Source organism: Sinocyclocheilus rhinocerous, unplaced genomic scaffold (genome assembly GCF_001515625.1).
Source record: "Sinocyclocheilus rhinocerous isolate Xijiao unplaced genomic scaffold, SAMN03320098_v1.1 scaffold3357, whole genome shotgun sequence".
NCBI lineage: Eukaryota > Metazoa > Chordata > Actinopteri > Cypriniformes > Cyprinidae > Sinocyclocheilus > Sinocyclocheilus rhinocerous.
In genome coordinates this window covers 44,415-58,765 of record NW_015623670.1, presented here as the reverse complement: position 1 = coordinate 58,765, position 14,351 = coordinate 44,415, and the positions used below count along the sequence as shown (strand labels likewise).

Sequence of the window (14,351 nt, the reverse complement as noted above, 5' to 3'; positions counted from 1 at the left end):
TAAACATTGCTAACAAGAACACAATGATTGGAAGCGCTTCTTCCCTCCTTTTATAGCAATCAGTCTGCTCTTACAATCTAATTAGTATGATAGTGATTTTACCTGACTAGTACTCATTCACACTTTCACATGTGCTGCTGATACAATTAGTCAATTTATGTTAGCTGGCCATTTTGTGTCAGGATCAAAAAAAACCTCCGTTGGGAAGGAAATACAGAGACCGGACCTCTTTGAACTTTAATTTATTTGTTGTGCTAGATTGTATTTTTTACATAAGATGTATAGTCCATATAGGTCCATTTACAGTCAGCCAAAAGTCTGGCTCTAAACAAAACTAACAGCTTTCTTCTTGGTCTTTTGCTTGCAGATGCCTCATGGGAGTTAAACTGCATGTCTGTAGCGGTTTGTAATACCAGCGCATTCCTACCTGTCCTGTTTGGTTCTTTGTGGTGTTTATGGTTCATCATGTGAAGTTATTTTGTTTACGATTATTATTATTTATTTATTTTTTGCCAATTTTCCCTGCCTTTTTTCTGCTGAACACCACATTTTTGGCTGATGAATATTAAATCTACAAGTACCTATTCCAAAATGCTCTTTAAAATATATTTTACAAATAAGCATTTACAAAAGTTCCGAGATAAATTGTTCTTGTATCACTATTCAAAGCTTTTGTACCACTGTTTTTGCATTGTTTTGTGCATTTGTTTTAATGTGCTAAAATAAATGGAAGGTGAATCAAAAGACAGAGGCCTTGAATATGTCGAATTTTCTCTTTCCAGTTTTATTCTCTGCCCAATTTATGTGTACAGTGAAGTAGTAGCTGCTAAGATAGCACTAACACTGCATAGCAGGTGGTATTTTACTGTAAAAGTGTAAAAAGTACAGTAATTGTTTATACATCTAAATCAGTACTTGCAACTGTTTGTTGTCTAAAAGCTTCATGTTAAAACTTAACAGGAAAAGTAGCAGTAGCATAAGACAATAAAATATATAAAATGTATATGCTTAAAATTCTAGATAAATATACTAATGCGTATGTGTTCATGAGCGTGTTTCCAAAAAATGAGCTGGTCTGAATCCAGCACAGTACTGGACCATATCCAGAACAAAGTTGGACCAGATCTGGCCCACGTATGGGCCAAATCAGCATAAAGGAACCCACATCTGGTACGGAGCTGGTCCAGATGAGGAAAAAACGGATGTGTGCCGGTATTGGCCCGTTGTGCCAAAAGACACCGGCCCAAGTCCGTTATGTGGATTTGGCCCAAAACTTATGAGAGTTCTGGGCCAGATGATTTTTGCTGTCTGGGTATAGACCCATATCTAAATTATCTTTCATTTCAAAAGTTTTGGAAAAGTATTCTCAGATCTCATCTTAACTGAGTACTTCTAATATTTTTTGACACATTTCGGTCTGGTTTTAGAGAACTTCATAGTACTTAATCTGCCTTGTTTAAGATTACTAATGATGTTTTACTTGCTCTTGACTCTGGTTCTTGCTGTATCTTAATCATGCTTGATTGAAGTGCACGATTTGATACAATAGATCATGACATCCTTCTACGAAGTCTTGATCAAGTAGCTGGGCTTCAGGGATCTGTGCTAAAGTGGTTTGCATCCTACATTAAGGACAGAACTTTTTCCATGAATTTGGGGAATTGTTTGTCATCTCGCGCTCAAATCTCCTATGGTGTTCCGCAGGGCTCTATTCTGGGTCCTCTTCTTTTTTCCTTATATATGCTTCCACTCTGTCATAAAGCCACATGAGAATTCACACAGGAGAGAAGCCTTATGCCTGCCAACAGTGTGGAAAGAATTTTAGTAAAACGATAGGTCTTAAAAGACACATGAGAATTCATACTGGTCCTTAATGACAGTTTTTTTTCCCGTTAATTTGGGGAATTATTTCTCATCTCTGGCTCAAATCTCCTGTGGTGTTCCGCAGGGCTCTATTCTGGGTCCTCTTCTTTTTTCCTTATATATGCTTCCACTCTGTCATATTATTCAGAAACATAATTTATCATATCATCTCTATGCTGACGACACTCGGCTCTATTTTCCTGGTAAAAACAATAATTGTTCTCTATCTAATCTGTTTGCATGTCTTCAGGACATTAAATGCTGGATGAACTTAATTTTTTACAGTTAAATAATGATAAAACTGAAATAATGTTTTTTGTTCCAATAGTTGCGTCTTCTGGCATTAAGTAGCTTGGTCCCCTCTCATCAAATGTACGTGACTGTGTTAGAAACCTTGGTGTTGCTTTTAAACCCACGTTATCTTTTGATAAGTAGATCAGTGCTGTTGTGAAAAGTAGTTTCTTTTCAATTAAGATCAATTGCTAAAATCAAGAAGATGCTTTCCATGAATGATCTTCAAACTGCGTTTATAACCTCAAGATTGGATTACTGCAACTCACTCTATCTGGGTTTGCCTAAATCATCTTTTGATCGATTGCAATTGGTGCAAAATGCAGCAGCCAGATTATTGTCTGGCACTAGAAAATGTGAACACATTACGGCAGTACTGGCCTCTCTACACTGGCTACCGGTCAAGTTCTGTATTGATTTTAAGATTTTGCTTTTTGTTTGTGAAGCTTTACAGTCAATTTCTCCTCTCAGTCCCTCGTTCACATTTTAAATCCAAAGGCGACCGGGACTTTGCTGTGGCAGCTCCTAGGCTCTTGAACAGTATTCCCCTTCACATAAGATCTTCCACTTCTATTTCTTGGTTTAAATCTTCTTTGAAGACTCATTTTTATTCTGCATGTTTTAATTATGTTTGAGGGTGTATAATCTTTTATTTGTCCTATTGTTTTCTTGATTATATATGTTTTTAAGTTTGTTTTACATCTGTTGTACAGAACTTTGGTTTCAACACCTGTTATTTTTAAAAGTGCTTTATAAATAAATAAACTACACTTTACATGTTTTAATGTTTTGATGTCTGTTGCTTTGTGCCATTTAAACTGGAGTTCACTTTTATTTGTCTTTTTTCGCCTTAGACCTGATGGCACTGAAAGAGGAGTGTGAAGTGCTGAATGAAATGGAAGAGAAATATCAATATGACAATCAACATGATTTCATGAATGGAGAAAAACAATGCTCACAGACTAAAAAGACTTCCACAAGAAAAAGGGCTCAGAAGACAAGAAGTAGTAGTTATTTCACCTGCCAACAGTGTGGAAAGTGTTTCAGTAAAACAATAAGTATTAAAAGCCTTGTGTCCGTACCGCCTTCATTTACATGCTTGTTTTCCTCACTTTTGCTTTAATTCTCGTCACAGACTCGTTCGCTAAACTGAACATCCAATCAGAGTTCTCACCCTCGCCGACGGCCCCGACGCCGATTCAACATGTTGAATCGGGCAAACTGCCGCCGACGTGAACCCGTCGAGAGCCGATGAGTGGAACACACCAAACAAACTAGCCCGACCGTCGCTTGCCGTCTGCCCGGCGTTGGCCGACGGCCAACCGTCAGCTTGGTGTGTCAGCTCTCTGCTATTACATGATTGGCCTTTAGGAATCATGTAATAGCAGAGAGAAGCCTTTCCTGCGCTATCACTGTGGAAAGACTTGCAGAAACAAGGCAAACTTGAGGTTCACAGAAGCACCCCCGATAAAGTTCAAAATACCCAAGCAGCGGATTTAGGCATTATTTACACCTGGGTTTAAAATGTGTTTTGGTTTATATGATCACCGTCTCTTTCTTCCACTTTTGACCACTTGTGTCCTTAATTTTTTTGAGGGGAGGCTCAATGGGTGGGTAAATGCATGTTTTTTTTAAGCTCTTTTGATCAAATACGTAAATTGCGTTCACACTATTTACATATAAATGCAAAATGAGATCATGGAAAAACGATAAGGAGAGCAGCAGCTTTCGTTTCTGCTCTGATAGCTGCAAAAACACACCAAATCCTGACCTGTGGATACATGTTAGAAGTCTGGATTGGTGGAGAACATTGGGGTAACGCGAATTATGTAATCAGATTACTTTTCAAGTAACTAGTAAAATAACATTACTTTTAATTTACAAGAAAAATGTTCAAATAAGTAACTCCATTTACTTTTCATTTCCATTTCCCATTTATTGACTGACAGCTCTCCTGTCCCCATGTTGAGAGAAGTCGAGAGTAAGTGCAGAGGCGTTGTGTGCACTTTGTAAACATGATGGTTACTGTAGTAAAATGAATAGAAACAGTGAAGTGCAATTCAGAATATGACACAAACCTGCAATTATTAATTATGCTTTATGTATTTAATCCCATTTTATAAACCACTGTCTTTGCTGCTGACTTTCAGTGATCCAATTCAACCATACTAATAAGCAAAAATGAATTTAGATAACACTTGTTTAAGGTTTTTTTTTAATGCTGAAGAATGTTGACCTTTCGTCTCCTGCATCCTATTCTTCATGCACTCCAGAATGGCAGCACAGCTAAAAGGTTTGTTTGAGTGGTGCCCTCTACTGTACAGACGTGAATTTACATTTCCTTCAGCCTGAGGGTTGTTCATTTCACTTTTGGTGTGAAAGTGCTTTTACATTTGCCAGAAATAAAACATTTTTATATTAAAAACGAACAAGCAAGCCCAGCCCAGTTTTAAAAAGAAACGCAAAAGTTGCATAATGCACATTAATTCAGTGGGTGGACAGTAGGTGTCTTTTGTGACTGTTGACATGCATTTGACCACATGAGCATTTACACTACAAAAGCAATCCAGTCAAATGCATTTTTTGACTATCTCTGGAAGTGTTTGAAAGTGGACAAGCTCAAAACGTTTAGAACTGCATTTATTGTTGTCTACTTGCGATCAGATCGATGAAAACACATCTTAATGCCAGGTGTAAACAGGGCCTTAATGAATATCTCAAGTGGTGTTTAGATTAATATGTAAATATGTGCTGCACATATAACAGTGTTAACTCTTGTTACCTGATTTTTTTTCATGATGTAATTTTACTACACACCTCTAGGGGGTCTTATCCCCCAGTATAAAGTCAAGTAGATTCATAGGAAAAATAAGTTGACATGTGACTTCCAGGTTCTGGCAGATGGAGGCGAGAGCGCGTTGACGCGGTAGTCAAATTAACTCCTCATCTGTACGTGCTCTCTTTTAAATAGGAATCGTTGCCACATTTCTTGTTAACATCTTTCATTTATCGCCGTCTCGTTTGTATTTGGCCAGTTTGGAGAAAGCCTCACCAAAACTGACCAGCCAGGCGTTTGCTATCACGGGAACTTGAAGACACTTGTACAAACGTGGATGGGTGACATGAATGGAGATGGCTCCAGATCGGCGATGTAGTATTTGGTTTTCCATCAAGGTCCAACGCCGAACACAAAATTAATTCGCTCGAGTCACCTTTATTTATATAGCGCTTTTAACAATACAGATTGTGTCAAAGCAACTGAACAGCATTAATTAGGAAAATAGTGTGTCAATAATGCAAAGTGACAATAGTAAACACTAATTTTTCAGTTAAAGGCAGTTCATCATTGAATTCAGTGATGTCATAATCCAGCTCAGTTCAGTTTAAATAGTCTCTGTGCAATCAAGTCAACGATATCGCTGGAAATTAAATAGAGCTCTTTTCATTTTTACAAACCAATCATAAAAATACAAATAGTACTTGCATTAATGCTTGTGATAAAACTAATACTCAGACAACAACTGCTCAACCAAGAACCTTTTATTATTGGGATTTTAAACTCTTCTGATCAAACAAGTGTTCAAACTGAACTACATTAAATATGAGGTCCTCTAAATGTTTTGAAACTGACATCCTCATCTCTCAACCAGTTTAGGTTTTACCATGCTTCAGCTTAGTATTGAATGAATAGTTTAGTGAATGGTTTCAATAGTTTGCGGTTAATAACCTTGCATAACCTACTTTTTTCAATTTCATTCCCTTTACAGCTAATGACATACAAAAGGGTTGGCCAATGTCGGTCCTGGATAGCCACAGGCTGTGTTCGAAATGGCATACTAACATACTAACTGACATCCTCATCTCTCAACCAGTTTAGGTTTTACCATGCTTCAGCTTAGTATTGAATGAATAGTTTAGTGAATGGTTTCAATAGTTTGCGGTTAATAACCTTGCATAACCTACTTTTTTCAATTTCATTCCCTTTACAGCTAATGACATACAAAAGGGTTGGCCAATGTCGGTCCTGGATAGCCACAGGCTGTGTTCGAAATGGCATACTAACATACTGCTTACTGCGCAGTATACAGTGTATACTGCCTACAATTTTTTTTTTTTAAAGAACAGTGTGTGAAACAGCATACAATAAGCAACAAAATGTTTCAGAGCAGTATGCTAGTGTTGTCACATGACAAACACTGAACCTTGATTCAGCACAGCTGTCGAGGCTGTTACCTTACAAATAAATGTGCTAACCTTTCTTTTTACAAAGGCTTGTTAATAAGGGTTCATAGTAGTAAACAATGCTACATTGCCCAATTGAACTAATTTCATTATTAACTTTTTACATATTGAACAGAACTGAATCAACAATGAGCTGTCTTTAAAGGGGTCATATGATGTTGCTAAAAAGAACATTATTTTGTGTATTTGGTGTAATTAAATGTGTTTATGCGGTTTAAGGTAAAAAAAAACATTATTTTCCACATACTGTACATTATTGTTTCTCCTCTATGCCCCGCCTTTCTGAGTCTGGAGCATAGAAAACAATTAAAATCAGTTGTAGTGGTAGTTGTATTTTATTAGCATGGCTACAGAGATGCTGCTATCAATAATAACAATAATAGTAATATCAGTGTATGTATACAGTAGTAAAATGTAACATACATTAATACAGGATCCTAACGTTATTCATCTTCCTCTGGATGGTGCTGTGAACCCAGACACGTCCGCGTTTGGCTTTCCATTGCATTTGGGACTTTTTGACAACAGGTACAAAACAGCGATTGTAGTTCTCTCCACCATGGTTGATCGTGCGAGTGACACGAAAAACATCCCGCAAGTAATCTAGAGCGAGTGACGCGATGCTCATATTCACTTCGCGTCTGGTGTGAACACACCATAAGAGTGATTCAGGACCAATCTGAGAGCAACTCTGAGCGAGGAAAAGACAAAAACTTTCATCTTAGTGAGGAGGTGGGGCTGACCCCGTTGATAGGTGTGACACATTTGTTTTTGAAGACTATGATTGGTTGTCCAAGTTCAAAAAAAGTTTTAAATAGGGTCTATTACAAGCCTTCACTTACAGGCCTAATTTTTCCTTTTTTACCCTAATCACACACACACATAAACACGCATATATATATAAATTAGTGCGTTAACGCAGGCGATACATTTTTTTCAGTTTAACGCGTTAAAAATATTTAACGCAATTAACACAGGGGCGGGGCTAGGGTTGGCCACCCCCACTCACAACTGCTGCTTCTGTCACTTTTTCTCTTGACAAGAAGTGTATTTATTCAGTCGCAGAACTAATGAGAACGGGAGACGTTTCAGACGCGCGCTCCACTTCAGTGCCAGTACTCTGCTTTGTACTCTGCTCGCACAAAGGCGCCGGCGCGCACTGTAGCCTGTATCCTTTCATATCAAAGAGTGAAATAAACTACGTGCATGCAATGTCGTGGTCGGTTAAGTCATGAAGTTACCATAAAGGCAATTAAAGCTGCCTTAAAACTGTGCATGTATGTAATATATTTGATATGAGTCACATTCAAGAACATGTCTCTGAAATGGTTTTCAAAACTGTCCTGGAGCAGCCCAGCACTGTCTCACTCATCTAACACACCCGATTTAACTCGTCAGCTCATTAATAGAAACTTTAAGGCCTGAAGTGGGTCAGAAAAGGTAAAAAGAGTTGAGAGAAAATATGATGCGTGTCAAATCTGCGTCACGTTCAGCAGCGGCAGCTCTTAAAGAAATAGCAGCCAAAACAATCTAATAACCAGCTGCTGTGATGTCTATTAATCAAAGGACAAAGAAAAAAAAGATCTTATAGTTTTAAGGATTCAAACATGACGATACTGAGACACAAACGGTTTTCATTCTCAAAGCTGAACTCACTCATTTGATCCTTATTAAAATGCTCCGCTCTACAGAAATAGAGAAGAAAAATCTAATAAAATCTAACAGTTAAGTAATAAGAGATACAGAAAATTGCTTAAATTAAACATTTATATAACAACACCGGTCTCTCCAATCAGTGCATCTATTATTTTTTAAAGTCTAATAAATGTTAAAATTGATGGGCATTTTATAGAGAAATCAGTATTGGTATCATTGATACTGGCCTTCAGTCAGAAAAAAGATGCCATTAAACAAATATAAGAAAAAATAGTCTTTATATTGTTTGTACATTAATTTGAAGATTGAATGTGAAATTATTGCAATATAAAAGTATATTTAAAAACTTTAATGTTAGGTGGGATTAATTGCGATAAATTTCAGAAAAATGTGCGATTAATTAGTTAATTTTTTTTATTCAATTGACAGCACTAATATATATAAAACTTTCTCCTCTGCTAAAGAAATTCTTAAAGGGGTCATATGATCCTATTTTAAAGATCATTATTTTGTGTATTTGGTGTAACAGAATATGTTGACATGCTTTAATGTTCAAAAAACACATTATTTTTAAATACTGTATATTATTGTAGTTCCTCTATGCCCCGCCTCTTATACATGCACAAATAGCTACATAACACACTAAAGACAAGGAAAAATAAAAATCGCATCATATGACTCCTTTAAGCCTCTTAAAAGTCCTCCTCCCTACTCCTAACACTTTTTGATCTTAAAGGATTAGTTCACTTCCAGAATAAAAATTTTTTGATAATTTACTCACCCCCATGTCATCAAAGATGATTGTCTTTCTTTCTTCAGTCGCAAAGAAATTTAAGTTTTTTGAGGAAAACATTCCAAGATTTTTCTCCATATAATGGACTTCAATGGTGCTCAACAGTTAGAACTTCCAAATTGCAGTTTCAGTGCAGCTTCAAAGGGCTCGACGCGATCCCAGCCGAGAAATACAAAATATAGATTTGAGTTGAAATATTTGAACGCAAAGCTTATGTGAACAGCAGTTGCGAGCAGCGGCAATTTCAAACTAGATGGACATTTGAGGGAAATGGTGCAGTCAAACCACTTATTACACAACATTTCACCACATAAATAATTATGGCGATAAAAGATATTGATTTAAGACAAAACTGTATTAAAATCTAACCAGTTTGTTAGTTATCTTATAATCCATTACAGTGTACGAAACAATCATGGCAAAATGGCAGCAGCTGCCTTTGTATGAAATGAGAGAGCGAGTCCACAATACCAAGATGACATTAAATGATTGTACACGTAATATTGAGTCGAGTTAACCAAATGCAAAGCTTCCACCAAGAAAAACTGTTCCTAGCAAGCGTATAGCGCCGACTTCAGTTACCCAGATGAGCCTGTGTTATCAGCTTTACTGGTTGTTATCGAGGCATAACATACCTCGTAATGTGGCGACTGACCAATCAGAATCAAGTTTTCCCACAGAGTCATGTAATAATGGGGCTTAAATCATGACTGATATGGTTTACAAATACAGTTTATCTGCAAAACTGAACATTGCTGAAAGGACAGTATTTTCTAATATTTTAGACCAGGGATGTCAAACTCCTGGAGGGCCACAGCCCTGCTGAGTTTAGCTCCAATGCTAATTGAACACACCTTAATCAAGGTCTTCATTACTTGAAAACTACAGTTTGGAGCAGGTTGGATCTAAATTCTGCAGGACTGTGACCCTCCAGGAGCTGAGTTTGACAGTCCTGTTTTAGACATGAATTGCAGATTTGTGCCATTGTTGCTTTTGCATTTAAACAAGGGTTAACTTGTATTTGTCTCTTTTCGCCCTAGACCTGTTGGTGCTGAAAGAAGAGCGTGAAGAACTGAATGAAATGCAAGATAAAGATCAGTGTAAGAAATATCATGATTCCATAACTGGACAAAAATCAGAAAAGACTTGCTCACAAAAAAGAGCTCAAAAGACTGTTAGTAGAAGTGATTTCACCTGCCAACAGTGTGGAAATAGTTTCAGTCGAAAAGGAAGCCTCCAAAGGCACATGATAATTCACACTGGAGAGAAACCTTATACATGCCATCAATGTGGAAGGAGTTTTCCACATAAACACAAACTCAATGCCCACATGAAAATTCACACTGGAGAGAAACCTTATACATGCCATCAATGTGGAAGGAGTTTTCCACATAAACACAAACTCAATGCCCACATGAAAATTCACACTGGAGAGAAGCCTTTCACCTGCAAACAGTGTGGAAAGAGTTTCATTGAAAAAACAATCCTTAAAAGCCACATGACAATTCACACAGAAGAAAAGCCTTACACCTGCTCTCAGTGTGGAAAAGGTTTTACTCAACAAGGAAGCTTTAACAGGCACATGATGATTCACGCTGGAGAACAGCCTTACAACTGCCAACAGTGTGGAAAAAACTTCAGTCAAATAGGAAGCTTTAAATACCACATGAGCACTCACACCAGTGTAGCGTCTGCATAAAATCATGCATGGTCTTTGGGGTTTATGGCTCAAGAGACCCCTTTTAGCCTTTGACATTTGCATATAAATTACAGTCCTGGTCACAGACTTTACATTTATATGGGGGCTAAATTGCCAAATAATCATCCCCACTATCAAGGAGATGCTAAGCAGTCCTCCACTATCATCTCCCCAACTACTTCAAACAGTTTCCAAAGACAAGTAAATGACACAAACACATAAAGACCTTTACTCTATTTAGACAATAATCAGTTACAAATATATCTGGTATATTGCATGTGTTGTTTGTGCGTTTCCCTATTAGATTAGCCGTTAAAGCCCTAAAACACTGATCTTCAGGTGTATGTATGTATCTTTGGTTTAATCTATTCTAAATGTTTCTTTCTTGGTATCAATATTATCTGCTCTTTATTCCTCAAACAATGATGTACAGTATGTGATTGTGAAACGCGTCATACGATTTGTACTATATTTTGGGTTAAACCTGCACCAATTCCAGACCGGCCATAAAACATGCAAATGGGCCATAAAGGGAGACAAAGGAAACTTCTCCCGCTCAAAAAATTCACGCCTGGTATTGGCTATTCCACCCAAAGTTGGGGGGTGAATAGACACCAATTCCAGACCGGCCATAAAACATGCAAATGGGCCATAAAGGGAAACAAAGGAAACTTCTCCCGTTCACAAATTCACGCCTGGTATTGGCCAGTCCACCCAGTATACAAACCCTCAAAAGGCATTAGCCCAAAATGATCTTTGCTCAGAAACCCTCTTCTTTTGAGACGACACTTTCCAAGACGACTTCTCCTCTTGAGTTTGTCTTGTACAATTATTTAGATGCTTGTTTAAGTTTCAGCCCCTTTTTAAGGTGATTTTTGATTCTTTGATGATTCTCATTAGGTTGTGTTTAAAATTGATATGAAATACTGCCATTCTTTTACTCTCTCTCTCTTTTCCTTACTTTGCTTCATTCTGTATATATGTGTTTTGCTTAGTTAGTTATATGTTAGATATAGTTTCATTTATTAAATCCCTTATATTCACAATCGATTCCCTCTGTTTGCTGCTCACAATTCGAAGTCACTGAATGTTTGAACACTTGCTACATGCTAAATTACTGCTAGCACTGCATAAAGAAGGAAAGCTACTTTCCTTGGCCAGGAAAATAATCTTTCCTTGAATTGATAAATGATTATATTGTCTGCTAGGTGGACGGACAGATCAAATAATTGTAATATTGATTCTGCTACAGTTAATTCTAAGATCTAATCTAAATATTTATTATTAATCATAACCAGTTATAATTAGTCATAAATATTTCCCTTTTGAGCTGATTTACTACACCAGAGAAAAGCATTAAACCTGCGTCTGTGTGGAAAGAGCTTCACAACAAAACTAAACCTTAGCTATCACATGAACAGAAGCCATTTACATGTGATCAGTGTGAAAAGAGCTTCAGACATAAAGTATCCCTTAATAAGCACATGAGGATTCACGCTGAAAAGAGGCCTTTCACGTATCTTCAGTGTGAAATTTGTTTCACATATCAAAAAGACCTCAAAACATAATTTGCAAACTCATTTTGGACAGACATTGCCGTGCTCCTCAGTGTGACAAGAGGTTTACAGAAAGGAGCTACTGCAAAAATGACAATGCTAGAAGATAGATGTAGCCACAATCAGGCTACATTCACACTGCAAGCCTTATGGTGTGTTACTCGCTCTAGATTACTCGCGGTATGTTTCGTGTCACTCGCGTGAATAAAAAAAGTGCGATCAACCATGGTGGAGATAACTACAATCACTGTTTTGCTCCTGTTGTCAGAAAGTCCCAAATACAATGGAAAGCCAAATGCCAACGTGTCTGGGTTCACAGCACCATCCAGAGGAGGATGAATATCAGTGTATGTATACAGTAGTAAAATGTAACATACATTAATACAGGATCCTAACGTTATTACTATTATTGTTATTATTGATAGCAGCATCTCTGTAGACATGCTAATAAAATACAACTATCACTACAACTGATTTTAATTGTTTTCTATGCTCCAGACCTATATAATAACAGACGGCTGCAATAATGCTCTCTTCTATTGTCTGATTCAACTGGACGTGTCAAGAATCAACAAGGAAACCTTAAAGCCCACATGAGGGTTCACACGGGAGAGAAGCCTTTCACATGCAAACTGTGTGGAAATAGTTTCAATCGAAAAACAAGCCTTCAAAGGCACATGATAATTCACACTGGAGAGAAACCTTATACATGCCATCAATGTGGAAGGAGTTTTCCACATAAACAAACTCTCAATGCCCACATGACAATTCACACTGGAGAGAAACCTTTCACCTGCAAACTGTGTGGAAAGAGTTTCATTCAAAAAACAATCCTTAAAAGCCACATGACAATTCACACAGGAGAAAAGCCGTTCACCTGCCAACAGTGTGGAAAATGTTTCACTCACAAAGGAACCCTTAAAAAACACATGAGCGTCCACACTGGCGAGAAGCCTTACACATGTTCTCAGTGTGGAAAACATTTTACTCAAGGAAGCTTTAACAGGCACATGATGATTCACACTGGAGAAAAGCCTTACACCTGTCAACAGTGTGGAAAAAGCTTCAATCAAAAAGGAAACTTTGAATACCACATGAGAATTCACACCAGAGAGAAGCGTTAAACCTGCATCTGTGTGGAAAGAGCTTCAAAACAAAACTAAACCTTAGCCATCACATGAACAGAAGCCATTTACATGTGATCAGTGTGAAAAGAGCTTCAGACATAAAGTATCCCTTAATAAGCACATGAGGATTCACGCTGAAAAGAGGCCTTTCACGTATCTTCAGTGTGAAATTTGTTTCACATATCAAAAAGACCTCAAAACATAATTTGCAAACTCATTTTGGACAGACATTGCCGTGCTCCTCAGTGTGACAAGAGGTTTACAGAAAGGAGCTACTGCAAAAATGACAATGCTAGAAGATAGATGTAGCCACAATCAGGCTACATTCACACTGCAAGCCTTATGGTGTGTTACTCGCTCTAGATTACTCGCGGTATGTTTCGTGTCACTCGCGTGAATAAATGCGATCAACCATGGTGGAGATAACTACAATCACTGTTTTGCTCCTGTTGTCAGAAAGTCCCAAATACAATGGAAAGCCAAATGCCAACGTGTCTGGGTTCACAGCACCATCCAGAGGAGGATGAATATCAGTGTATGTATACAGTAGTAAAATGTAACATACATTAATACAGGATCCTAACGTTATTACTATTATTGTTATTATTGATAGCAGCATCTCTGTAGACATGCTAATAAAATACAACTATCACTACAACTGATTTTAATTGTTTTCTATGCTCCAGACCTATATAATAACAGACGGCTGCAATAATGCTCTCTTCTATTGTCTGATTGAACTGGACGTGTCAAGAAGCTCTTCGCTGATTGGCTTGCGCGAGAACGTGTCATGCAAATTTTCCGCTCGAGTTGAAATTTTTGAACTTGCGCGGAAGATGCGATTGAGGCGAATGTCATGCATTCGCAGCAAACGCATCGTGCATTTCGCGTCAATCGCGCCGCGAATTTGCCTCTATTCGCGTCTTTGCGTTGACTTTGTATGGAACCAACTCTCGCGAATAATTACATTCGCGTCTGGTGTGAACACGCCATTAGTGCTCGATTCAGATTTTTGCTCAGATCAGATTTTTTTGTATAGCTGTTCACATTGTTTTAAATGTGGCCAATATCAGATTTCCAGTGTGAACAGATCATGGTTCTGAACTGACCCGTATGCGCAAAAG

The 14,351-nt window shown here is 37.7% G+C and overlaps 1 protein-coding gene across 1 annotated transcript in view; it reads left to right on the top strand.

The window, feature by feature from the left end:
- Positions 1–13,514, top strand: part of LOC107727532 (gastrula zinc finger protein XlCGF57.1-like) — a 28,456-nt gene extending 14,942 nt beyond the window's left edge. Inside the window, exons 2-3 of the mRNA XM_016537461.1 lie at positions 9,886–10,538; positions 12,667–13,514. Of these exons, the coding sequence (XP_016392947.1) occupies positions 9,927–10,538; positions 12,667–13,224 (1,170 nt within the window). The 5' untranslated portion in view covers positions 9,886–9,926 and the 3' untranslated portion in view covers positions 13,225–13,514. The remainder of the gene's footprint in view (positions 1–9,885; positions 10,539–12,666) is intronic.
- Positions 13,515–14,351: the final 837 nt, after the last annotated feature.